The sequence below is a fragment of the Xyrauchen texanus genome, chromosome 20 (genome assembly GCF_025860055.1).
Source record: "Xyrauchen texanus isolate HMW12.3.18 chromosome 20, RBS_HiC_50CHRs, whole genome shotgun sequence".
Lineage (NCBI taxonomy): Eukaryota > Metazoa > Chordata > Actinopteri > Cypriniformes > Catostomidae > Xyrauchen > Xyrauchen texanus.
Window position 1 is genome coordinate 9,255,675 of NC_068295.1, and position 27,968 is coordinate 9,283,642.

Consider the following 27,968-nt stretch of genomic DNA (forward strand, 5'->3'; position numbering starts at 1 on the left):
GCAAAAAGGATTCTAGATACATTACAAGATCTTCTACATCTGGAAGAGCACAGAAACTTTCACCAGGAAGCAGTAGACATCTAGTACATTGCATGCAATAGGTTTTTCAGCAACGTTTTGATCATGTTAATGCATCAAATATGATACACATAGCGTTATAATAGTGTTAACACATCAAGGCACCTTTTTTGAGGCAAAAATGCAGTTTTAAAATTATTTTAAAACTATATTAAATTGTTTAATGTAAGAGTTAAAATAAATACATTGAACTTCTTTAAAATAAAAAAATAAAAAAGTGAAAAATAAAGGTCAGAACTCAAGAGAGAGGAACAGCTCCCAATATCCTCACCAGCAAATCTGGTTGGGGAGCACTGCCACCTTTGCATGAATAGGTAGGTGTTGAGGCACATTGTTATGGCCTTCTTAAAGCAGAAAACCTTGATAAACACTGGTGCTCAACTAAAGATATACAGCAGACAGTAAATATAATAACTTTGATAAGTATGTAGTTCTAGGGAATTTTCGAGATCTATCTTTCAACTAATTTCACCTGAATACAGAACTTTCTCATTAAAAAATTGTGTACATTACAGACCAATGTTTTCTGCTAAAACACAGAAGAAAAAAAGTCCAGCAAGTCCAGCATCGAGAGGCTGTATTGGGTTATGATCCAGTGCCTTGCCCTAAATGCTGTCTTGTATATTCCCACACCAGCAGGGCTGCACTCACATGTACGTTGAGTGAGCGAGTGACACCATGCTGAGGAATCTCTACACAGACGTCCACCAGTTGCAGCAGGTTTGCAGGAATGCCTTCCCTTTCATTGCTGTCCAGGAACAAAACAAAAAAAGTTAATTGTCATAAACCATTCAAAATTGTAAAAAGTAACCACCAATGCAATGTGTTTACATCGCTTCTGTTATTATAAAGGGATAGTTCACACAAAAATGAAAATTCTCTCATCGTTTACTTTCTTCTGCTGAACACAAACATAGATTTTTAGAAGAATATCTCAGCTCTTTAGGTCCACACAATGCAAGTGAATGGTGATCAGGCCTTTGAAGCTCCAAATCACAGATAAAGTCAACATAAACATAATCCATCAGACTCCAGTGGTTTATTCAATGTCTTTGGAAGCCATCCAGGTGGTTTTGGGTGAGAACAGACCAAAATGTAACTCCTTTTTCCACTGTACATCTCGACAGTCTTCTTGGAGATCATGATTTGAAGCTCTATTACATGTTCTATAGCGCCATCTAGCGGTCTGTGCATGTGTCAAGCACTAGGAAGTGTAATCAATCTTGAAACCATGATCGTGCATAGAGACTGCAATGACAAGATGTACAGTGAAAAAGGAGTTATAGTTTGGTCTGTTCTCACCCAAAACCAACTGTATCGCTTCAAAAGACATTGATAAAACCATTGCAGTCTTATGTTTTTTGGAGCTTCAAAGGCCTGATCACATTAACTTAAATTTTATGAACCAACAGATCTGAGATATTTTTCAAAATGTATTTGTTTGTGTTCTGCAGAAGAAAGTCATACACATCTTAGATGGCATGAGGGTGAGTAAATGATGAGAGAATTTCTATTATGGAGGGAACAATCAAATTCACAAGTTGCAATTAAAGTTAAATCCAAATTGACACTTTTTACTTCCTTAATGCATATTTTCTGGTCTTATTGTGAATTGCGATTCAATTGGTGCTTGCTATTCCAGACAACAACAAAAAAATCTTCATACTCTGTAATCAAAATGTAATAATGTGCTCGGATGTTGCATGCAGCTGTTACGGAGGCATAAGCATATGCCATTAAGGTAAATGGTAATGTTAAAAGATAGCTATCTCTCCATTCACATGCTGCGATTGACCTCCAAAATCAATGCTGAAATTATGAAAAAAGATTCTCGATTCTATTTGGGCCTGTTAATGAGGTCAGCCAAAATGTGTAAAGGTGAATCACTCCACATTACCAGGGATTAAACCAGGCTTTTAAATAGTGAGACCAACTTACAGAGCTTTTTAATAGCTTTACATTAGTAAGATAATCAGGCATAAAAATGCACTGATTGAGACACCTGCTGTGCAGGAAACACTACATGTGTTAATGCCTCCAAGGCAAATGATGCACCAAGACCAACCATGAAGACCTATCAAAAACGGTCTAATTTTGATTAGAATACGGTTTCAGTGCTGCTTCATAAAAATAAAAGCATGACAGGTTTGTTATATAACATTCTCATCAAAATGATCCTTTATAAATCTGATAAGGTCAAATAAGGTCTGCTCTCCTTGAGAAATTGTTTCACTTTTATTGATCAATGGTGTCTTTACAAATCAAATTTTCTATTTTTGCAAAAAAGTGGTTTATTGTTCCTAATGGACCAAACGGTTATTGCTAATATATATTAACATATGTTATAGATGCTGCATCACTGATCTCAGACGGATCAAGGGTGGAAGTCTTTTGAATGGTGTATGTTGTGCGTGTGTGTGCGCTGGCTTGTTTAGCTGATAAGTGCTCGGCATGTCAGGACAAGCACCTTACACTTGTTTTCCCTGCTGCAGCATTCAAAGGTGTAGAAATCTCACAGGAAGACAAACATCAATTAGCTTGATAACATTATATCAACTGTCAGCACACACAGAGACGTTCATATTCTCACGTCCCCCGTCTCTTCTCAAAAGACAAGCCTGCCCTTAATAACAAGTTAATCGAGTCTTAAATTTTGGGGGCCAGTGTAGAGAGAGAAGTTGGATAGTAAGTTTAGGGGTGGACATTTACCCGAGTAATAGGAGGCTTCTCTCAGGAAAGGTGTAATCTTGTAAACTCTGGCTGTTGGATGTTTGCTCCACACCAATTACCCAGTATCCTTCACTCTTCTTCAGTTGCAGGAAGTTTGATAATTCTGCAGGCTTCACCTGGAGAATTTGGCCATATAAATTTAGATTACTGAATGCCTTCATTAATCATGACAGTTTCATTCAATATTCAAAATATTATGCTAATATTCTAAACTTCTCCCCACAAAACAGGGATATAGTGTTTTATGATTAAGCTTAATGAGTAATTTTGCTGCTGAAATCCATGATTATAAAAAAGAACCACCACTCCAGGCTGGTTGAGCCGACACTCAACTGCAATATGAAAATATGACTATTGATTAAAAAGTGGAATTCCTGCAGCACTAGTTCTACCAAACAAAATTTCAGTCTGAGTGGCTCAGATACAACAACATTGACTCATCCTACCGTATAGCATGAATTTGGGGTGGGCTACGTGTTTGTCTACTCTGTTTGACTTTAGAAAACTGTTATTGTTGCACTTTTGTTTGGACTGTCACTTCACCTTTAAATATCATTTTGGACCCTTTTGGACAACGACAAGATCAGATCTTAACAGTAACATTTATTGTTAGGTCAAAAGATAGAAATATAACCTAAACAACCAGACTGTGAATCTACACTGCCTGGCCCAAAAAATGTTGCCATTTCGTTGGACCGCCTTTGGATTTGATTAGGCGCGCATTCGTTGTGGCATTGTTTCGAAAACCTTATGCTATGTCACAACATCTATTTCCAGCCAGAGTTGCATTCATTTTTGGCCGAGATCTTGTTTGACGTCAGGAGAGTCGAACCACTCTGTAAACTCTTCTCCAGCACATCCCAAAGAGGTTAAATGGGGTTAAGGTCAGGAATCTATGGTGGCCAATTCATGTGTGAAAATTATTCCTCATGCTCCCTGAACAACACTTTCACAATTTGAGCCCGATGAATCTTGGAATTGTTGTCCTGGAATATGCCAGTGTCGTCAGGGAAGAAAAAAATCCATTGATGGGATAATCTGGTCATTCAGTACATTCAGGTAGTCAGCTTAATTTATTTTATCATCACATAAATTTGCTGAGCCTAGACCTGACCAACTGAATCAACGCCAGATCATAACACTGCATCCAGAGTCTTGTACAGTGGGCACAATGCATGACAGGTGCATCGCTTCATGCGCTTCCCTTCTTAACCTGACGCACCCATCGCTTTGGAATAGGGTAAATCTGGACTTTCCATTGCTCCACAGTCCAATCTTTATGCTCCCTAGCAAATTGAAGTTGTTTTTTTCCGATTAGCCTCACTTACAAGTGGCTTTCTTGTGAAATGAGAAGCTACACACTGCATGAGTTAGGGTTAAAAGAATTGTTGCCAGCTGAAACATGTTAATCACTGCAATAATGATCCAATTACAGGCTCTTAATTATCTGATTATTTAAATCCAAACAAAAATGTTTTTTTGGCCAGGCAGTGTATATCGGCGTATCTGCCATAAATACACACACACCTCCAGTAATGGCAGCCACAACTCCGAAGACACACTGAGTGCCTGGAATTGTTTATCTTTAACATGACGCAGACTGTCCAGTACCAGAGCTTTGGCCCCGAAGATTTCACATGTCCTGCACAGACCTGGAACAGACACGCAAACACAAAAGTACTATTATAACCAGTACTAATATATTTAGTAATGCTTAAATAAATCTTAAAAAATATATATATCGATAATCATCTGAAAATTCTCTTATTATTGATCTCAAACCCAAAGTTCATGTCATTTGAAGCGATCCAATCAGTTTTTGGGTGAGAACAGGCCAAAATATTTTTCACAATAAATCTTGACATCAGCAGTCTCCTTTGCAATCATGATTGCAAGCTCAATTACACTTCTTAGTGCTCTGCGCATGCGTCAAGAACTAGGAAGTGTAATCATGCTTGAAATCATGATCATGCCTAGAGACTGCGATGAAAAGATTTACAGTGAAAAAGGAGTTATATTTTGGTCTGGTCTCACCCAAAACTCATTGGATCACTTCAGAAGACATTGATTAAACCTCTAGAGTTGTATGGATTACTTTTATGCTGTCTTTAGGAGCTTAATTGATTTGTCACCATTCACTTGCTTTTTATGGATCTACAGAGCTGAGATATACTTCTAAAATACTTTATTTGTGTTCTGCAGAAGAAAGTCATACACATCTGGGATGGCATGAGGGTGAGCTATTCCTTTAACAAAGGGGTGAATGTGTTAACTTTGACAGCCATGTGTGAATAATTCTCAAACAAAATTTAAAGCCGAAGGGAATTATTTCTGCACCACTAATGTCACCAAAGGAATGTTTTCAAAGAAGGTTTGTGAAAATATTAAAGGTTTGTTTGCCATTTCCTCCATCAGCCTTTAAACTGTACCATGTGTCAGTATTTATTCCTCAAATTCAACAGAGAGATTCAACTTATGTGAATGAAAACCATTCGCCTATAAAACTAGCAAAAAAACAAAATGTTTGAATTGAAAAATATAAAGGCCTTTTATGAAGGACTTTTGTTAACATTAATTTGTAAGACAAAACCAAAAGGGAAGATAATTGTGTTGAAAGTCGCTGCAATGCTGAAATACTTATGGTGCGTTCAGACCAGAGGCGCCGAGAGCGTCAAATCGGCCGGAAGTCATTCATTTTCAATGGCAACCAGCGTCTCTTGGTGACGAGAAGCGGCACATCCGTGGCCGGCACGTCTTGGGCACTGTGGGCGTCAGAGGAAAGTTCAAGTGCGGGCAACATTATGGTATTGAGCTTTGACTGCGGTTTGGCAGCAACCTAGTGCTCCGCTCTAGCGAAGTCTAGAGAACACAACAGTGCAAGCATTGGTTCCCACCAAACAATAGTTCCGAATACAAAATTGAGAAACAAATTACTGCTATGTAGGGTTTTCCCGTAATATGATCTGTCCCTGTTTGCTTAAGAGATATAAATTAAAAAACGATACGTGGACAAAGGTGTCTGAAATTGTTGGTGTGCCAGGTGAGTTAATGAAGTGGATATTATGGTTTATATTATATATTGCATGCTAATTTCGGAGCACATTTATACCATCAGCGTTTGCCTTAACAACACGATTTTTTACCAGCTGCACATCACACATAGCTAAGCTTTCCGAACATTACATTGCCGCCTATTTCAACTACGTCAGAACATCCACGAATCTTCGATAGCGTTGTTGGCAGGGCAGCCAGAGGGAATTTTGACACACTCGCCTCCTCTGGTCTGAACGCACGGTAAGAAAACAAAGGAAAAAACAGTGCAAGATATTAGAACATCTGTAGAATGAAGACTTCCACACACAGTGAATGCTCGTGAATTTCCGTTGTTATTTCTCTTACCGCCAAGATTGGTGGGCTTATCGATAAGCGATGCAACCACCAGAAGTGTGCTGGTGAGTTTACCCAGGCGTGCTGCCCTCTGTTGGGCTACGAGATCAGGTTCCTGCTCCTGAACACTCAGTTTCCATGGGGTGATCTTCTTCTGGACTTCTGCCCAGCGTTCTTCCAGCTCCATCTCACCTATCAGACATGCAAACTGGCAAATTAGGATACTGACATGCCTGTTATTGACTTATGACATTACCAGACACTGTTCAGTCAAGATCTAATACATCTGTTTTGTATTTTATTGAGGCTCTGTATTACTCAAGACCAGTATATCGGCCTAACTACTGTAATTGGCCAATATCTGAGGCTTTTGAGAGTGTCCGTTTGGCCAATTAGCAGAAGTGTTCATTTCCACTGTTTTAAATGAATATTGTGAAAAAGAAATGTTGAAATCCGCATTTTATAAGCCATTAGCCACCCTGGTCTTCAGATATCAGCATTGGGCATTGACATTTTTAAGCCACATATAAAACTGCATAATTGTCATGGCTTTAGAATTTTGATGACAAAATGTCAAACCAAGTGGCATATTTTTTATTAACTTGTCCCAATGTAATTTTAACTGGATGCAAGTCATCATATTGACTGTCACACATAAGGGTCATGGTTTGACAACCAGAAAGTCTCCAAGTACTTTGTATTAGCCATTGTTTAAAATAAACACTATAATTATTATGTACAACCATAATACAAACAAATGTCTCTTTATGAAACGTTTTAAACGTCTCTATTTGAAACGTTTTCAGCTATGAGGAAGACTCTACCTTAATAAAGGTGGTTTATTGCCTCCTATCTGTTGCCCTCTGGTGGTGATTACCTTTGTCCTGCTGGATCCAGTCACCAGGCTGGTGCTCACTCAGATTCCTCACAGGGTTCTTCAAAGGCAGCGTGGCACACAGTGGAAAGTCAACAAAGCTTTCAAATTTCCACACTGGAAGCCACTCGTCTTCTGCCAGCTCTGAGAGACGAGGAAAAGTCTCGAATATTGTCTGAGAAAGCAGAGAGTATGATGTTGTATAATAACAGAACACAATGGATGAGATTATGCACAGTGAGGAGAATTGTGTGTGTGTACGATCTCACCTCTACACTGTAATCTCTGATTGGGTGGAAAGCACTGAAGAAGAAATGTTCTTGGATTCTAGACCAGTTTTTCATTGCATTGCTGTGGAAAAGCCAAATAACCATGATTCAGTTACACATAATTATTCAGTTGGTGTGATAGTAACTCTAATTTTCAATCCAGTTCTTAATAACAGTGGGCCTTTTTTTTAAAAGTCCTAGTGCTAAGAGCAGCGCTATGCCATAATTCACACAAGCAAAGTCAATGGGCATAGCCATGAAGTTTTGGTATTTTCGTGCAAGTATGTGCTAAGTCTAGGTGCAAGTGGGTTTGGGGAAATTGCGCGCCCAAAGTGCTAATGGGCTGGGTCAAGTGCAATTTAATTCTGAGGTTCTTCTCTGGGTATTCCACTGTCTGCATCCTTTTACAGTGATGTTAAAAATTATTTGCCCCTTCCTGATTTCTTTATTTTTGTGTATTTTGTTTTAGAAACGAGATAACATAAAGCAAAGGCAACCTGAGTAAACAGAAAATACAGTTTTTAGATATGTATATTTTTATTGAAGCAAAAAAGTTATACAACACCTACACATCACCCATGTGAAAAACTAACTGCCTCCTTACATAAACATAATATCTGGTGGTGCAACCTTTAGCAGCAACAACTGCAACCAAACACTTCAGATAACTGGAGATAAGTCTTTCACAACACTGCGGTGGAATTTTGTCCCACTCTTCTTTGCAGAACTGCTTTAGTTCAGCCACATTTGAGGATTTTTGAGCACAAACTGCCAGTTTAAGGTCCTGCCACAGCATCTCAATCGGGTTCAATTCAGGACTTTGACTAGGCCACTCCAAAACTTCACTTTAGCTTATTTTGAGCTATTCAGAAGTGTAATTACTCCTATGCTTTGGATCAATGTCTTGCTGCATAATCCAGTTGCAAATGAGCTTCAACTCACGGACTGATGACTGGATGTTCTCCTTTAGGGTTTTCTGGTAGAGAGCAGAATTCATGTTTCCCTCAAGTATTGCAATTTTCACACTACCACCACCATGCTTGACCGAAGGTATGGTGTTCTTTTTGTGGAATTCGGTGTTTGATTTATGCCAGATGTAACGGGACCAGTCTTCCAAACAGTTCCACTTTCGACTCATCAGTCCACAGAACATTCTCCCAATGGTTTGCGGATCATCAAGGTGTGTTTCGGCAATTCAGACGAGCCTTAATGTTCTTCTGGGTTAGCAGTGGTTTTCACCTCGCCACTCTTCCATGGATGCCATTTGGCCAGTGTCTTTCTGATAGGGGAGTTATGAAAAATGGCCTTAATTGATGCAAGAGAGGCCTGCAGTTCCTTGGCTTTTTTGTGACTTCTCAGATGAGTCATCACTGTGCTCTTGGAGGAATTTTGGAAGGTCGGCAACATCTGGGAAGATTCACTACTGTTCCAAGTTTTCTCTATTTGGAGATAATGGCTCTCACTGTGGTTCTTTGGAGTCCCAGAGCCTTTGAAATACTTTTGTAACCCTTCCCAGACTGATATATATTCATAAATTCCAGAAACTATATATGTTAAAGTATAACATTTTAAATTATTAAAATAATATTTTAATAATCAAAATATGTCTAAATAACTCAAATATATCTCACTTATTTGCCTGATTTACTTTTGATCCATTGGACCTTTTCAATGTTTTGTTTTCTATTGCTTCTTTTGTAACCCAGCCAACCTGTATAGATATTATATTATATTATATTATGCAATTGTAAAATATTTCTGCCTTAAAATCTTCACTTTCACACATTATTTTAAGGCTCTCTGATTAACTCACAAGCCCTTATTTCTCGTGAAGGAATACTTTTGAGATTCCTTTTCTTGCATTTTATAATCTCCACAGAAATAGAGCAGGACATCTCCTCTGTCTCACTGCATGTTATTACCACCGTGTGAATAAACCCACAATGACATTTACCATTACATGGCCGTTAAGTGAAACTGGAGCGCTTTGCATTCACAAAATTAATAAGTTTATACCTTGTTTATATTTTCGAGGGAGTTTGGCGCAAGTCTCTGTAGACGGCGTGCACATCAGAGTGCTTGAGAAGTGGTTCATCTTCACACACTCAAGAGAGCTGCTCTTGTGATGTCAGTGAAGCAGTTCCCTGAGATGCTCAGACTTCAACTGAATGAGACACAAGTACTTTTTCCTGCACGCTCATTAGACAGAATACAGGGAAAGACGAGGCTGAATCCAGCTTCTTAATCAACTGCTTTTTATTCAATAAAAGGGCCTCAGTGCTTTGACACTACACAACTCTTATCACTGGTGAGTGAAATGTTAATATTTACTTGCCAGTGGCTAATAACAGACGTTTCTTGGTGGCATGGTGAAAAATGTACTCGCAAAGTAGAGGGCTGTTTTGCATTTACTGAGATTGCCTTTGTTTTATGTTAGATTTTGTTTGAATTATTGAAACAATTTTGTGTGAGATTACACAAAGACAGAAGAAAACAGGATTGGGGGTACTTTTTCACAGACCTGTATATAGTCAATTCCCAGTCAAGCACCAATGATATAAACAAAGACAGCACATTCATAAAAAGTTGGTAGTGTAAATAAACTGTGTGCAATAAAGCAGAAGAATTAGACATATGGATCGACGTTCTTTTGTGCATTAACTGTACTGTATAATGTCAGGCATATTTCTTTGACAGTGACGCTCCTTTTATATGCATGGAAAATGTGGTTCTCGTCAGAATTAGCTTGACTTTTCATTATCGTCATAAAGCCTGGCCCACATTGCAGCTTTTCCAAGAACCAATTATAGTCCTACAACCCACCTGCTGAGAGTTTAGAGAAAAGTTTCTCACCCAGTGTTCTGCATGGCTTCAGCCTGCTGTAAACAAGCTTGGACCACAGTGCTCAGACCTCCCAGGTTTTCCTCAGTGAGAACATGAGCCTCTTCCAGCTCCCAAACCCTCTTCAGGGCGAGAAGGGCATAGAGACGGACGCTGAAGTTATGACTGAAACACCACTGCAGGATCACCTCCACAGCTCTACGCCACTGCACCTCCTGAGAGTCAAACACAATAATAAACACTTTCAAATGGTTTTGAATGTTTGCTAAATGCTTAAGAAGTCAAGCAGAGTCAGAAATCGTTTCTAGTCACAGTAAGTAAACTGGTAGAATAGTATAATAAATCCAGTATATGATTAAATGGCACCTTATTTTCCAGTTTTGGGAGGAGGACATTCAAGTGCACAAGGACAGAAAGAAAGGTGCAGATGCTTGTTTTTGTCTTCTCATGATCCTGCAAAACAAAGACTTGCATGAATTGCAACTGTTTGTTATGGGCGTAGGTGAAACAGTCGTTAGTCTCATTAGTAAAAGTGTGCACACATCCATTAGGCCATGTAGTAGTGCATGTTTTGTAGATTCAGGTTTGTGTGTTTAGTGGGTTGAAACTCACCAGACTGAAACATTTCCACAGGTTGTGGATGTCAGATGGGTTCTGGTGGAGGATCAGGATCAGGGTCCACTCTATCAGGTACTTGACTGATGCCTGGTTACTGCAGAACCCTGCCTCACACACGTGATTCAACACAAACTCCGACACAAACTCCTGCCACAGATAATAACAAAATAGATTTCTGAATTCTGTGCTTCATCCAGCAAGTTATGAAGTGACTATATTGGGGTTTAAAGGAGCAGTTCACCCAAAAACGTAAATTCCCTCATGCCATCCCAGATACTGTATGTATCATTTTCTTTCTTCTGCAGAACACAAAGATTTTTTTAAAAATATCTCAGCTCTGTAGGTCTAAAAAAATCAAAGTGCATAGTGACTAAATCTTTGAAGCTCCACGAAGCACATGAAGACGGCATAAAAATAATCCACAAGACTCCAGTGGTTTAATCCATACCTTCAGAAGGGATCCAATCGGTTTTGAGTGGAAACAGACTCAATTTTCACTGTAAATCTTGACATCTGCATTTTCCTTGGTGATCATGATTTCAAGCTTGATAACACTTCCTTGCTCCATCAAACACTCTGCACATGCATCAAGCACTAGGAAGTGTAATCACACTTGAAATCATGATTATGCCTAGAGACTGCAATGGCAAGATGTACAGAAAAAAACTATTACACTTTGGTCTGTTCTCACCCAAAATCAATTAGATAGCTGCAGAAGGCATGGATTCAAGTATTTTAATGCTGCCTTAATGTGTTTTTTGCAGCCTCAAAGTTTTGGTCACCATTCACTTGCATTGAATAGATCTACAGAGCTGAAATATTCTTCTAACAATCTTTGCTTATGTTCTGCAGAAGAAAGAAAATCATACACATTTGGGATGGCATGAGGGTGAGTAAATGATAAAATTTTCATTTTTGGGTGAACTACTCCTTTAAGAGACCGCTTACAAAGAAGAAGAAATGACCAGTAATTTCAAAGGACTGATAAAAGCTGTATTACAGACTTTTTGTGTCACATTTTATTGCAAATACAGCTTTACAGCAGAGTGAAAAAAAGTGACAATCAAACCCACTAGTAATCAAAACATGCAGAGCATTTTAGCCTTCCTTTGTTTAAAATTTGAATCACCTTATTTTTAAATGATGCCATGTTCTAGTTTTATTGGCTTTATTTAGTATACATTTCAACAAATGTTCAACTTCAACTTTTTTAGTAGCTTGTAATGTAAAGGAACATGTAACTATGTTTCTTATGATCAATTACAAGTAACTTGTATCTTAGTAAGCTACATTTTCAAATGTATATTGCGTGTGTGTGTGTACAGATCTAACCGGTCTGAGTTTAGGCAGAAGCAGCAGCAGTGTCTGCCATACGCGGTTCTTCACTCTGTGCTGGATGGAGTTGCTATAGTAACGTACTTTGGATTTTGAAATCTCTGCATCCTGATAGTAGAAGAGAAACAAGCATACACCTTCAATATCCATGAGAAAGGCAAATCAAAACGAACACAATCACTCTTTTCAGGAGGCATCGTGTTTAAGAACGGAGCACCCAATTTCCAGTACTAGCTGCATTTAACCTTTAAACAAACCTTTTTCAGCAGTCGCTGCACGAGCTGCTCCATCACACGCTGGTGAAGCTGACTGGATGGATTCAAGCGGCACAGGAAAGCCAAAACACACACTCGAGGAAACTGATCATCCCTGTTCCCACTGAAAATGAGATGCGGACTAATAAATGTTAATTATCAGCTACTTTTATGCTAATAATATGCAGCCAGTGACAGATATAATTGTATTCAAATGCATTTATACCAAATGTATCATCTTTGTATATTGTCTATTCATAAAATTAGTCTACACAAATATTACAACATTTTTGATTAATCATTGCAATGTTTATGTTCAAAAGAAAATTTTGTTGTATCATAATTGTGTTAATTTTAGTTATGTGATCATTTAAATGTAATCCAACTAATTAGTGTTTCAAATTTTCCTTTCCTTAAACCTCTTTATTAAAAGAAGTCTTGTGGTTTACCTGCTGACAGCTGTGTTTGCTGCACAACTATCACCTAGTTGCTCAACGTAGCTTTGAACCTCTTGAATAAGCCTGAAAGTCATAGAAAATAGTCTTGTTAAAGCAAGTGAAATAGCCAGAAATTGTATTCTGTTTTCAAGAAGAAAAAAAAGAAAAAAAGAGAGATGCCAGCAATTTCACGTGTGTTCATCCTTTAAAACTTTGGAGAGCAGGAACATTTTCTTCTCTAAAAATGTCTAAGCCTATTTATCTTGTCATCCTGACTAAACATGATTATATAGTATGCATTTAGCATTGTTTTTTGCCCTGCTGTGGGTTGCAACCCACCAGTTGAGAAGTACTGCTTTCATGTTAAGCATGCCATAACAAAAAGTACTTTGGTACCAGATGTTAAAACCATGAAACTGAATGATTACATGGTAATGCCATGCATTACAAATACCATGGAATTCACATGGTACATAGGGTGGTCGACTAATTGACTAGTCATCTAACAACTGACTAGTCGATTAGTAGGTCCGACTACTAACATTCATATTTTCAGTGGTGGTGGTTTTAATGGGAGATGCAATTCTTAAATTGCTTAAAAGCGAGTGGTGGTGGCGTAGTGGGATAAAGCACATAGCTGTTAATCATTGTGTCCTTGAGCAAGGCACTTAACTCCAGGTTTCTCCAGGGGGGATTGTCCCTTTAATAAGCGCACTGTAAGTCGCTTTGGATAAAAGCATCTGCCAAATGCATAAATGTAAATTAATTGAGAGATGCAACTTCTTAGATAGTGTTTTTGCATGATGATCACTTGCTGTGCTTAACATTGTATAACAATCAACACAGTAAAACCTTCTGCAAGAAGTTTTGTGTTCAATGCTTTAGGTTTAGTCTTTTTATGCACTGTTGTTAGCCATTAAAGCACCACATCAACAATACATTTCAAGAGGATCACTGAAAGACATTAAATCCTCTGCAGTGAGTAATGCTCCCACATTTCTGAGGTTTTATGGAGAGATTGAAGTCTTTTGCTGACACTGTCTATACACTTCTAAAATATGATATCGTGAACTAGACCTGTCCCCGCAATATTATCTTGCAGTTCTGCACTTTTGAATGTGCAGCAAGAATCACTCTCAAGTACTCCAGTTGCATTAAAGTGTGTCACTCTACATTCAGGATGTGCATAAACAGTTTTGTGCTGATCTGTATTGGAGCTTTTTTTTCTTTTCATGATTTGTTTTGTACAATAAGAGGTTTTAGTTATTTAGCCTATTTATTTGTTGAATATTCTTTAGTCACCATGTTGATGTGCTGCACTTAGCGTTCGTATATCTCTCTAAAAGACGTCTGGACATAATGATGCCTAATTATACGTTATTATCCTTAACAACGACTAGGATTTTAAGGTGCTTTCACACTAGCACTTTTAGTGCACACCAGGATTCGAATGACGTCAAAGCTCGGTTTGCTTGGATGACAGTTCCCAGGTGCACACTTGAGTTTGGAAAACAGCGTTCGCGTTTTCCAAACCCAGGTGTGCACCTGGGAACTGCACCCAAATCCACTTGAAAATGTGGTCTGGAGTACGGTTCATGTGAACTTCAGTAAGGTTCGCTGCTGGTATGAATGCAATCGTACCAAATCACGGAACTGAACTGCTTGTGATGATGTATAATTTGCGCCTTTGCAGGCTTCCGATCACAATTATTATGGTATAATGCAATTCTCATACTTGTTTGTGTCCAAATACATCACCTTCAGAGAGCAGCTCACATTCTTCACATCTCTTTCAACTAATCTGTGGGCTTACGGCATCCAAATGCTAACATTCTTCACATTATTGCACATTCAATGCATCTGTGGCAGACAAACATCAGTGTTGTTCTGTGCGTGTAAAGGTTTGGTGGTAAATCCAAAGAGAGGAATACTTTAATATCATAGCATAACACATGTCTTCTTGATATGTTTTACTAACATTGGTCAACAGCTGCCTGCTATTACTTAAGTTGATGATGCAATTGGACCGCGGTTCTGACCAAAATAATATGCAGTCAACAGAGACCAGTGGGGGCAGGGGGAATGAGGGAGTAACCAAACTCAGGTTTGGTCCGAGCAATTAAACCAAATGTGAAAGCAACCGGCCGACCAGTCGATTATGAAAATTGGTAGTTTTGCACATCCCTACTACATATAAAAAACATGGCATTACCAAAGTGCCATGTCCAAAACACAATAGTAGTACCATGGTATCTTTTTGTAAGTGTTGTACCGACCTTTGGTCTCTTCTGAATACTGGTCCATAAATGCAGGCTTCAGTGAGGATGTGGAGGTGTGAAAATGCAGTGCTGAACACAAAGTCTGTCTGGACATCCTCTCCTGTCCCAGGAGGGAGCCACATCTCACAGCAATGCTGGATCAGAACATTAAAGACCCCAGAACGGATCTGAGCCAACTCCATTAGCTCATTCACAACCTATGAAGAGCCAAAAAGATTGTCTTCTTTTCTACACTATATATATTTTCAAGATCCAAAAAGCACATCAAGGCAGCATAAAGGTAATTATTAGACTCCAGTGGTTTAATCCATGTCTTCTGAAGCGATCCAATCCTTTTTGGGTGATAACAGATCAAAATGGAACTCCTTTTTCACTGTACATCTTGCCATTGCAGTTTCTAAGCACGATTATGATTTCAAGCTCGATTACACTTCCTAGTGCTTGATGCATGGACAGAGCGCTAGGAGGCATAATCAAGCTTGAAATCATGATTGCCAAGGAGACTGCTGATGTCAGGACTTTTCGTGGAGAAAAAAATAAATAATAATAATTATATACATATACACACACATACATACATACATACATACATACATACATACATACATACATACATGTATTTTTTTTGTCTTGTTCTCACTCGAAACCGATCGGATCGCTTCAGAAGACATGGATTAAACCAGTGGTTCTCAACCTTTTTGCCTCCAAGGCCCCCCTATCTATTTGAAGGCCCCCTATGTACGGTATTAGATATTTATAAGATATTTCCTTAAAACATGTGACCCCAGAAATGACTAGAACTGTATATTCTTCATAAAAAGCAAGCTGTTGAAGGGGTTTTTAGTATTTCAGTAAGTTTATTTATATTAATGATATATAAATTATAATAATCCATCATATTTTAAATGATTTTAAGAGCTCTTGAGTTCCCCCTAGATGTGTTCTGAGGCCCCTTAGTAGGTCCCGACTCCCTGGTTGAGAACCACTGGATTAAACCACTGGAGTCATATGGATTACATTTATGCTGCCTTTCTGTCCTTTTTGGACCAGTGTGGTCACCATTAACTTGTATTGTATGGCCAAACACACATGAAATCTCCATCAAAACATCCTTATTTGTGTTCCGCAAAAGAAAGTAAGTCACACGATGAACTGATGTATGCAAACAAGACATCAGCAAATGAACATGTGATTGAAAGGAAGGTGAATTTTGATTTGTTTGGAGATCTTCCTCTGACCTGTTCTATGCACGCCGTGATTTGGGGGTTCTGTTCCTCTGTCAGCAGCAGAACTCCGTGGTGAAAAGCTAACTGCACGAACCCCTGCAGCGTGGACCAGAAGTCATGAGGGTTTGTGCTCAGATCCTGAACCACCTTCCATGATGCACAGATGGCCTCCACACACAGAGATTCATCACACTGCACTGCCACCTGGTGGAGAAAAACAGACACACTGAACTATACTGTACACCCTTTTCAATGGACATCCCCCACAACACATCAGCATAACATGTCCATAAGAGAAGGGAAGTACTCTAAGATTCTTTTTCCATCTTAAAATCTCTTTGGAGAAACGTTACTCTAAATGCAGACCCATTTTCACCCAATAGAACAAAATAAAAAATCGAAATAGTTATTGACATTCAAAGATTGTTTATGCTTTTAGAGACACACCCAGAAAGAACTTTCCCAAGAGGTTTTCACACTGCAAACTGTCTAAACGCTAAAGCACACTGATCATTTTTATATTCATATGTGTTTATAGTCGACCATGACCCATCCATAAAACCATCCATGAACAATTTTGAATGAGAGCAGGTAAAAGAGCAGCCAACCTGTGGTAAGACTAACGCCATGAAGTCCAGCACTGGCAGCACTAGATAACTAGGCAGTAATGCCAGAGCCTCCACCGCTGCCCGAAGGACCTCAGGAATTTCAGGGGCCTGAAGTTTCCCCACAGACCCTACAGACTTCTGCAGGAAACTCAGACACTTCCACTGATCTCGAATAAACTGGGCTACAATTCGCCCCCAGTCCTTCAGCACAGGGCTGTCGCTCTGAATGACTAGGATAAACACAAAGTGGAGCATTTAAAGTAACAGTTCAACAAAGAGTTTGACAGCCGTGTAAAGATGCTTCAAAATTTCTAATTTTGTGTTACATAGGAAAAAAATAACAGAACAAGGATTTTTCATGAATATTAAAATAATAATTATAAAAGGATGTCTGAGAGTATGGCATACAAGTAAATCGCTGTAAGGAGCATGTCTTTTTTTAGTCTTAATTTGTATATAACTAGCAAATATTAAAATGTTAATAACATTAGTATTGGATCAATATCTATAGTAAAATTAGCAATGCTCCTTAATATCCCAATAATGTCATACCATGCTATTTTTGTGACTATTATCATACCTTAAAAACATCAACCGTTACACCCCTAATTCACATATTTTACTTTTACTAAACAGACCTGTCTGAGGTTTCAGCTGTGGGCTTCAGTAGCGTCTGGTTGAGATGCTGGAGAGATGATGATGAAGGGTAGAAGTAGTCTGTCAATGAGTAAAGTGATCTCATGGCCTCAGACTGGGAGTTCAGGTCACCTTGATCAGCAATATCACACAGCAGGGCGAGTGTGGCCATACTAACCACTCTCTGAACTTGACCTGACACAGATGGAGTCTGGAAACACACACAAACATAGTTTGGATCTCATTCAATCAGAAATTACTATTCAATTGCATAATGTTTCAGTAGGGACTTGGGAATAATCTCAAGCAGTGAGCAAACTTCAAACAAATGCTTTCTTATGTATTCAATTCTTGTCCAATCTAAATAATTTTGGTTTGGATTGGCACTGACAAAACAACAGTTTGGCTCCAATGCAAAGAATATACAGGTAATTCAGTTATTATTCTAAATTACAGCTGCTCCAAAAATTAAAACTTTGAGGCAAATTTGCAAATTGGACCCCCAAAACAAGCACTGTTCGAGCAATTCAGAGTGCTTTTCTTCCCCACAGATATTTGTCATTAAAATACTTCCATAATTTTTCTTTTCAGGAAGATTATGAAGCAGTTTCAGGCTTGCTGACCACATTACAGTTCTGTATGGTTCTTAAACCACATCAAATTTGTAATAATTCAACAGTCCATTGAAAATTACTGGTATTCTGAACTGAATTATTCTTCATTCATTTAACCAGAGGATCATGATTAGCGTATTTTCCATTAAGAGAGAACTAGGCTGACAATAAACTGCAATATTTTGTAGACTCTTCTAATGATCTTAATAGCCTTTAAATCTAAAATCATATGGAATCCCTCAAACTTGAATTAATTTTTTCAATAAAATATGATAAACAGAGTTTGAAAAATTAAGCACAATTGCTCAGTTTGGGCATTTGGGTCAGGGTTGAGAGCTGCACCTGTTCAGTGGGCACAGAGAGGATCTTCCGACAGTTGGTGGTGAGTTTTGGCATATAGATCTGCTGCAGATTTGAGCTGTACCACGACACAGTGGAGTAAGTCAGAACAAGCTCCCTCAATACTGAGAGATAAAGTTCAGCCCTCTCCACGTCACATATCTACAGAAAGAGAGAAAATACAGTGAGTGCAAAATCCACAAAAAAAAATCTAATTTAAGGTCCAGATTGTACCTTTCGACCAGGTACATCCTCTTGGTGAAGCTGGTTGGTTCCAAGAGACCACTTTGGACCAACAACAAATCTAACAAATCTCTTTTTTCTAAAAACCAGACTGACCACCTCAAGAAACTTGACCTGGCTTCCCAGCACGGACAAAACTGTCACTAGAAGGTAGCTAAATCTGGGACAAAATGGGACATTTCAGCATGTCCTCATTTGGAAAAACAATTCATAAAATAAATAAATAATGTTTATGGCTATGTGAATGTGCGTGTGGGACAGGTTTTGCATTCTTTGTGTGGACCAGAAGTCCTCAAAAGGATATTAAAACCTGAAATCAAGTAAATTGTGAGAACCACGGAAAAGGAAAACACCTCAATAAACATACTAATTTCTTAAAGGGATAGTTCACCCAAAATTTTAATTCTCTCATCATTTACCCACCCTCATGCCTTCTTTTTCTTCTTCTGCTGAATACAAAATACCCCAGCTCTGTAGGTCCATGCAATACAAGTGAATGGTGGACAGAAATTTGAAGGTCCAAAAAGCATAAAAGTAATCTATATGAATCCAGTAGTTAAATCCATGTCTTCAGAAGCGACATGATAAGTGTGAGTGAGAAACAGATTAATATTCAAGTTCTTCGTGTGTTTTTTTTTTACTATAAATTCTCCTTCCTACCCAGTAGGTGGCGATCTGCATAAAGAATGTGAATCGCCAAAAACAAAAGAAGAATGTTAGTGTGAAAGTGGAGATTTACAGTAAAAATTATTCTCACCCACACCTATCATATCACTTCTGAAGATATGATTTAACCACTGGAGTTGCATGGATTGCTTTTATGCGCTTTTTGGACACCATTCACTTGCATTGTATGGCCCTACAGTACTGAGATATTCTTCTAAAAATCTGTTTTTGATCAGAAGAAAACAAGTCACATCTGGGATGGCATACGGTTGACAAAATGGTGAACTATCCCTTTAATTTCATTACCCTAATGAAAAAGTATTTTTTTTTTTATATGAGAGTTAGGTATAGGGGTAAGATCAACAGATAGAAAACATAATGTGCACAGTATAGAAACAACAGTAGTCAATGAAAAATCCACACCATGAGTGTACGTGATAACACTCACCTCCCTCAGTTCCCCACTCAACCTCCTCAGCAGAAACTCCTGCACAGACTCCACCACCGACAGCATGTGTGTCTTCAAAGCAACAGCCACAACATCTTCTACAAAAATACAAACACAAGACTAAGAAAATTCTTCAAGAATTCCTGCCTTGCTTGTCTTTCTTCATTCAAACACCCCACACACCATTCTCTTTCACTGCAGAAGAAAGCTGCAGCAGTCGCAGCATTAGTTGCAGGCTCTTATCTGTCTTGTGCAGCACCAGGTAGACGTTCGTGCTGAGTCTGCTTAAGACGTCCAGTAGTGGTTGCAGAAGCTGTTCTAGACCTGCAGTCTCAGTCTGTTCCTCCTCCCTCCTCTGCAGCAGGTCGGCTGAGAGCAGTACGGCCCGTGCCAGCAGCTCCGCCTCTCCTGGATCAGGGATTCTTCCTGTCTGATCTGTCAGGAGAAAAGACACTACAACTCAGCACACAGAATAAAGATGGCTCATTGGAAGCAGTTGACTAAAGATGAGTTTTGCACTTCTGTTTACCCAAGTAGGACATTAGTTACCCAATTTACCAAAGTAGGACATTAGATACCCTTAGGGAGCAAGTTAAGGGCTTCTACATCTTTTCAATAAGCATTCATATCTTTCAGATATTTGATATTAGTAGATTATAGTTAGGTTTTGGGCTATGATTTTTTGGCAGGAATGTTGCTGAAGAACCAACAAAGAACGTTGATGTAGGTACCTGTCCTACTTGGTTAAAACCACATTGTACTGTATCCTACCTGAGCTGGCTGGAACTGTGAGGAAGGCCTTTAATCGCTGCTGAACGTAACTGAATATAGAAGCTCTGTCCCTGTTAGATGTTTCGGAGTGAAGCTCCACAGAGTCTGAATCACCATCAGTCAAACGAAAACGGCCTTCATTATTCTGAAGCCACATACACAGCTGTGAATGGAAGCAAGTTTAAACCTTAGTTTACAGTGAAAAAGTTAAGATCAAAAACCTTTGCAGTTCCTGTAAGATTTAAAAAATGCAATTTATAAAGAGTTTACCTCTCTCCATAGTGCTGTTCCCCGACACAGAGACTCGTCGGCTCGAAAAGGCACAAGGAAATCAAACACCTCATCTAGAGACACTGCTGACTGACATTAACAAGCAAGAAAATCATTCACATACAACAGTTTAGTCTGATCATTAAACGTGAATTACCATTCTGGCCTAAAGCAACATTATAATTATGCGAAACCAAATTTGTTAAAATAGCATTAACATCTCAAATCCCATTTGCGCTTGGGCTTGTTCATTCATATACTGTATGATGACACATTTAAAATTTTTGGGTTAATGTTACTTCAAAACGATCATTCTCACCCTTATATTGTCTCAAACTTGTATGATTTTCTTTCTTCTGCGGAACTTGCCGGATTATTTTGATGCGTTTTTAATGTCAATACAATGCAAGTCAATGCGGTCCAAAACTTTCAAACTCTAAAATGGTTATACATGTTCTTGGGTGGTTTAATCATTGTCTTCTGAAGAGATAGGATAGGTTTTGGGTAAGAAACAGACAGCATAAGGGTGAGTAAAAGATGAGAGAATAGACCTTATCCACAGGTAGTGCCATCTTTGATTTGTGACGGGAATGAAAACGAGGCTATGACGGGTAGACTCACCATCTCTTCAGTGGAATTAACTGTTTAAAGCTATCTAGCTATATAGTTTTCCACAACACTCATGTTGTCTGGAGTTTTTTTTGGCAACTGAAATTTCTTGGAAATATATTTTTTCATTCCCTAAAAAAAAAAAAAAAAAAAAAAACCTCATTCCCTACCTGGAGTACGCACTCCATCGGTTTCCTGCTGAGGGAATTAGGTTTTGCCCCAAGTGAAGGAGTTCAAGTACCTCGGGGTCTTGTTCACGAGTGAGGGGACAATGGAGCGGGAGGTTGGCCGGAGAATCGGGGCAGCAGGGGCGGTATTGCACTCGCTCTATCGCACTGTTGTCACGAAAAGAGAGCTGAGCCGAAAGGCAAAGCTCTCGATCTACCGGTCAATTTTTGTTCCTACCCTCACCTATGGTCATGAAGGTTGGGTCATGACCGAAAGAACTAGGTCATGCAAGTACAAGCGGCCGAAATGGGCTTCCTCAGAAGGGTGGCGGGCTTCTCCCTTAGAGATAGGGTGAGGAGCTCAGTAATCCGTGAGGAGCTCGGAGTAGAGCCGCTGCTCCTTTGCGTTGAAAGGAGTCAGTTGAGGTGGTTTGGGCATCTGGTAAGGATGCCCCTGGCCGCCTCCCTAGGGAGGTGTTTCAGGCACGTCCAGCTGGGAGGAGGCCTCGGGAAGACCCAGGACTAGGTGGAGAGATTACATCTCCACACTGGCCTGGGAACGCCTCGGGTCAGCCCAGTCAGAGCTGGTTAATGTGGCTCGGGATAGGGAAGTTTGGGGCCCCCTGCTGGAGCAGCTGCCCCCGCGACCCGACTTCGGATAAGCGGTTGAAGATGGATGGATGGATGGATATATTTTTTCAATGTTTCATAGTTGGAACAATCCAAAAAACACTTTAAACTGACCAACCCATTGAAGAGACTACCGGTACATCTATTCTTCACAGCATAGTTGCCATTCCCATCAAAAACCAAAGATGAGGCTGCTGTAAATAAGGTCATGAGGTTTGAAGAGAAAAGTGACAATACCACATCTGTCAGGCAGAAGGCAGTGTGGAGCAGAAAACATTGCGAAGCTCCTCTCAAGAGAACCTGGTGTGTGATCATAGTGCAGCGTAGAACCTCTCTTTAAAAAAAAAAAACAAAACACACAAACATGGAACTAAAGTGAGCCATTCATTTGTATTACAGATATAATCTTTCATAGAAGAGGAGTAAGCGGTCATTTACTGTGTTCAATACTATCTGTTAGTGGACAGCTATAGATTTTCTCCCCCTTTTTCCTTTGTTGCAAGAGCTTAATTTGCATTGAACCCTCTAATTGCAGGATAGTTTGATTCCAGCTGCTGGTAAACTGTACCTGAATGCATGGAGTCCATCAGAGACAAGGAGAGGACAGGGGGACAGACAGGACAGAGCCTGGGACAGGAACATCATTGGGACAGCACACCAGTTCCGTGAACCCAACTGCTGGATCAGCTGCAGAAGCACTGATTCTGATCACAATAATGAAAAAAAAAAAAAAAAGAAGAAAGTGTTTTAACAACAATTGATATCTACAAAAAATATATATATTTTCTTGTTTATATGCAGTTTAGATATTTTTACTGGATAACACCACAATAATTTTAACAATGCTCTTATACTGTCCTAGTATTTGAGGATCTGTATCTAGGATACTTGTTCATCTATGAGTGGACAAATGTATGTCTTTGCATGAGTTATGTATGATAGACTTGGACTTGTTTTAAAAAAAAAAACATCCTGGACTCAAAAGTAATTTGTACTAGTTTAGCCTTCTTGGTCTGATTTACTGGCCTTCATGCACATAGACCAAAGCATCCCCACACTGGTTCTCTGTACCTCTGTTCTTGTCTGGCAAACTGTTGAAGAAATTCACCATAAAGGTCTGGAGCATCATTCCCAGCTCTGGACATTCTCGAATATTCTGATGAGGTGCTCTGTGAAAACAGACAGCTTAAAATGTGTACAATCATTAATACTGAGAACAGACGATTTATATCTTCTCTACACATTTCACCTAATTTTAATTCTAACAACAGGCACCAATTACCTGTGATACATAGAGCTCTCTGCAAGAACATCCATGAGTGGACCAATCACAAACTGAAAAGAACATGAACCAGAAGAACATTTTTAATCAATAACAAACACTCCTTAGGAGTCAAAATTGGATGGATGGATGGATGGCATGGAATGAAATGGGATTGGATAGATGGATGGATGGATGAAAAGAAATTGGATGGATGGATCAAATGAAATAAAATGAAATTGGATTGATGGATGGATGAAATTAAATTGGATAGATGGATGGATGGTTACCTGTGAGAATGCCAGTGCAAAAGCAGGCTGACGCAGAACTTTCAGTTCTAACAGGTGATTGACTCCTTCCTTCATGACTGCCTTGTTCTCGCTGTGAAACATGCGTTGATACACACAGAGCAACCAGGATGGAGAAAACAGCTCACCTGATGATGGAGAGAGTTACAGGAGAGTAGGTTCAAGTCAAGATCAAAGACTAGTCAGAGTAAGGGGGCTTTCACACTAGCACTTTTGGTGCGCACCCCGGTTCGAATGACGTCAGAGTTCGTTTGGATGATGTGAACGCTGTCTTCCGAACTCGGGTGCGCACCCGCGAACCGTACTCGAGTCCGCTTAAAAAGGTGGTCTGGGGTACGGTTCATGTGAACTCCAGCACGGTTCGCTGCTGATATGAACGCAATCGAACCAAACCGCGGAAGTGAACCACTATTGATGACGTATAATGTGGTCGTCAGTCTCACACGCGTCACTTTCAAAATGAGCGGAAAGGGTTTACTTTCGTGCGTGCGTGTGTGTGTGTGTATACACTTACCTTGACGAAAAGCGGGATTGACGCACACGCACTGCAAGCAGAGAGATTATTTCTGCTTGCCTTCGCAAAAATTGTCTTCGGCGGACAGCCCGCTGTCTTTTGAACGATTTCAGTATTTTTGCAGCAGACAGACGCAAGTGTGTTTCTGTATCTTGATGTTGAAAACAAAACCAAAGGTTAAAAAAAAGAAGAACAAATGTGAACCGAGCAAGTCTATTCATTGAATTTTGACGCCTTTTCATTTTGCCGTTATCAAGCAACACAATTACGCACCAGCTGCAGCTTGATGACGCAAGCGTACCGCGGTTCGGATACAAATATATAATGTGAACACAGTCCATCGGGGGCAGGGGGGAGGGGGGAGTAATCGAACTCGGGTTCGGAACAGGCAATCGAACCAAGTGTGAAAGCCCCCTAAAACTGTTATTATGGTGAGTAAAGGAAATGTGTCCAACCTTGGATGTCTGTTGCCGTTTTCTCAACAAGCATATCGATCCTTTTGAGTACAGGTCGAATCACATGGATCTAAAAAATTATAATAATAATAATAAAAGTAGGGATTTTTAGAATATAGCAGATTTCTCAAATACATAAATTGACAGCGCTCTCACAGTTTTTGACCAATTAATTTCAATGACTTTTCTAACTGTTCATGATTACTGGATAAGGATTTTGAAGATGTTATATTGAGTGCTGAGTCAGAGTCAACTTGTATCTCTGGAACAGTTCTTTAGAATTAACAGATTAAAATGATAACACCATCATAGATGCTATATACTTAAGACATTCAAACTTTTAGTCTACAAATATATAAAATGCTCAAAACTCATAATGTTACTGGGGTTATGTAAATTCAAAATAAAGTCACAATGTTTACCTGGTTTTCCTCTAGAGTCTCCAATACTAGGGCATAATCTTCCCAGAACTCCCTCAGTAATTGTGTTTTCTCTGGTGCCCATTTGAACAGGACTTCATCTGCTGATATTCAAGGCATATATGAACAGTTATGTAAAAAAAAAAGTAATGAACATTATCAAATACTATGATAGCAGGATAGTTCGACTTAGAAAGTTTACAGGATATCCAAACAAAAGAGCTTATTCACAGCAGTGCCATATTTGGAGTTTTGGGCTAGTTCACACAAAAATACAACTTCTCTCTTATTCTCATCCTCATGCCCATGTGTATGACTTTCTTTCTGCTGCTGAACATAAAGATTTTTAGAAGAATATTTTGACTCTGTAGGTCCATACAATGCAAGTGAGTGGTGGCCAGAACTCAAAAAGCTCCAAAACGGGGATTAAGTCAGCATAAAAGTAATCATAATAATCCAGTGACTTAATCAATGTCTTCTAGCAATCCAGTTGGTTTTGGGTGAGAACAGACCAAACTGTAACTCCTTTTTACTGTACACCTTGCCAAAACAGTCTCTATGCACAATCATGATTTCAAGTTCGATTACACTTCATAGTGTTTGACACATGAGCAGAGCACTAGATGGAGCTATAAGAAGTGTAATGGAGCTTGAAATCATGATCGTGCCTAGAGACTGCAATGACAAGATGTACAGTAAAAAAGGAGTTATATTTTGCTCTGTTCTCACCAAAAACAAACTAGATAGCTTCAGAAGACATTGATTAAACCACTGGACTTTTATGGATTACTTATATACAGACTTCATCTCCTTTTTGCAGCTTTTGGAGTTCTGTTTACCATTCATTTGCAATGTATGGACCTACAAAACCAAATTTTTTCTAGAAGTCTTTGTTTGTGTTCAGCAGAAGAACGAAAGTCATAGATAATTAAAATTAAAATTAAGCAAACTAAACCTTCTACAATAGATCTCCTATCATTTTCAAGACTCAGGTTTTTTAACATTATTTTGTTTTCTGGATTTTTCTGTTAGTTGTTTATTCAATGTTTTGTCAGGCAACAGTTCAACCCAAATGTATCTGGCGCAACTGTGAATGGTCCATTTATGGACCGGTTCTGCTATAATATCATAAAAGTAGTCCATGCAACTCAAGTACTACATGTCAACTGTGCAGTCGCTATATTCACTAAAATAATTACTTTCTGGGAGCTGTTAACTGCATGAGTGAGTGATTTGAACTCAAGAACCGTCAATGAATCATTCAGACCGAATTAGACCAATTGATTAATTGAAAATATCCAACTCAAAACTAGAGTGATTCATTCACGAATCACATTGCTAGTTCTGACAAGAACGCGCCATGGAGAGCTAGAGCGGATGTAAAGATTTTCAGTAAATAACAACTTAAATTTCAGTCATTTCCGAACACAAAAGCATCATATTGCTTTAGAATACTTGGAATATTCGAGTCATATGGGCTACTTTTTTAGTAGAACGACATGAGGGCGAGTAAATGATAGCATTTTCCGTTTTGGATGAACCATTTCTTCCCTTTACATTTTTTTTAACAGACACTGATGTTGTCCTACCTGTATCAGTTTCCTCGCAAGTACCCACATCTTCCCTCTTGATCTCTGCAAGTGTCACACACCTGGTGAGCAGGTAAAGCGCCCGTTTGCGGGTCACACTGTCTCTGTGTGTCAATCCGGCCTGAACTGCCTTTAAAAAACCTTGAGATCTTCTGGGGTCCGGCCGCTTCGGAGACAGATCGGTTTCCAGAGAGTAGAGGTGGTCAGACAGAGCAGTGAAACACAGCAGAATCCGAGCTGAGACCGATTCTGTCTGATCACTCTGATGCCATGACAGTAAATCCTCCCATATGTGATGCAGGACCTCGGACTCTGCCTCCTTATTCGAGGACTTGAGTATAGTAAACCAGATCCTAACTATGATTTGAGACACCCTGGAGTCTGAGAGGTCCTTAACACAGCAAAGAGTGCAAGGCAGAGTCCTGCAGATGATGTCTCTGTTGTATGGGATGCTGGATAATAGCACTGCTGTCACTTCAATGGCAACATCCATATCAAACCTGCTGGTTTCATGACTGCCACCATCTCTCATAGTGAGCACGGGTAGAAGAATCTGACTCACCTGCTCAAGTACATCAGTCTGACATATACTAACACACACTGCAAATAGCCCACAGATAGCAATGAGTAAATCTTTACCTTCATCATTTGCTCTCGAGATCATTTGTAATAGGGGCATACATTGATTCCATATCACTGATTTTACCTTACAAATAAAGCGGTCCTCTTGAGCTAAATGTGATCTATCGGAAAGTTCCTTGATTAAAGCCGTTAAAGCTTCAATCTTTTCTATGTCAGGCAATGAAGTGCTTGGCCAGCACAAAGTATTGATTACATTTTCAGGTTCAGGACAGTGGGACAAAAGGGTGTTTATCAAAAAACGAGACATGGCCTGAAAATTAAAATTAATTAAAGACTATCTGCAGTTTAAAAGCAGTTACAATCCTTTTCGATGCTTGCCTTCTGTACACGTGTGAACCAGTGCCGTTCACTTCCTGAAATATTACGTGACCGTCTGACGCTTGCGCTGTTTGAGCAACTTCCGTGCCTCCAGGGGGCGCATTGATGCTCCGAAAGGTGAATTCCCCAGTCA

The 27,968-nt window shown here is 39.3% G+C and overlaps 1 protein-coding gene across 1 annotated transcript; it reads right to left on the bottom strand.

Annotated features, from left to right (window-relative positions):
- Positions 1–27,856, bottom strand: LOC127661133 (probable methyltransferase TARBP1). Its single transcript, XM_052151714.1, has 29 exons — positions 26,876–27,856; positions 25,290–25,390; positions 24,868–24,937; positions 23,881–24,026; positions 23,612–23,664; positions 23,401–23,498; positions 22,898–23,033; positions 22,567–22,663; positions 20,924–21,013; positions 20,654–20,816; positions 20,066–20,317; positions 19,883–19,980; positions 18,529–18,687; positions 17,571–17,783; positions 16,937–17,158; positions 16,341–16,532; positions 15,100–15,299; positions 12,836–12,907; positions 12,390–12,510; positions 12,130–12,240; positions 10,792–10,944; positions 10,546–10,632; positions 10,192–10,394; positions 7,339–7,420; positions 7,073–7,244; positions 6,208–6,387; positions 4,336–4,460; positions 2,788–2,924; positions 1–826 (listed from the first exon to the last, which is right to left on the bottom strand). Exons 1-29 carry the CDS (start codon positions 27,762–27,764, stop codon positions 664–666), a joined length of 4,785 nt encoding a protein of 1,594 aa, XP_052007674.1. The 5' UTR covers positions 27,765–27,856; the 3' UTR covers positions 1–663.
- Positions 27,857–27,968: the final 112 nt, after the last annotated feature.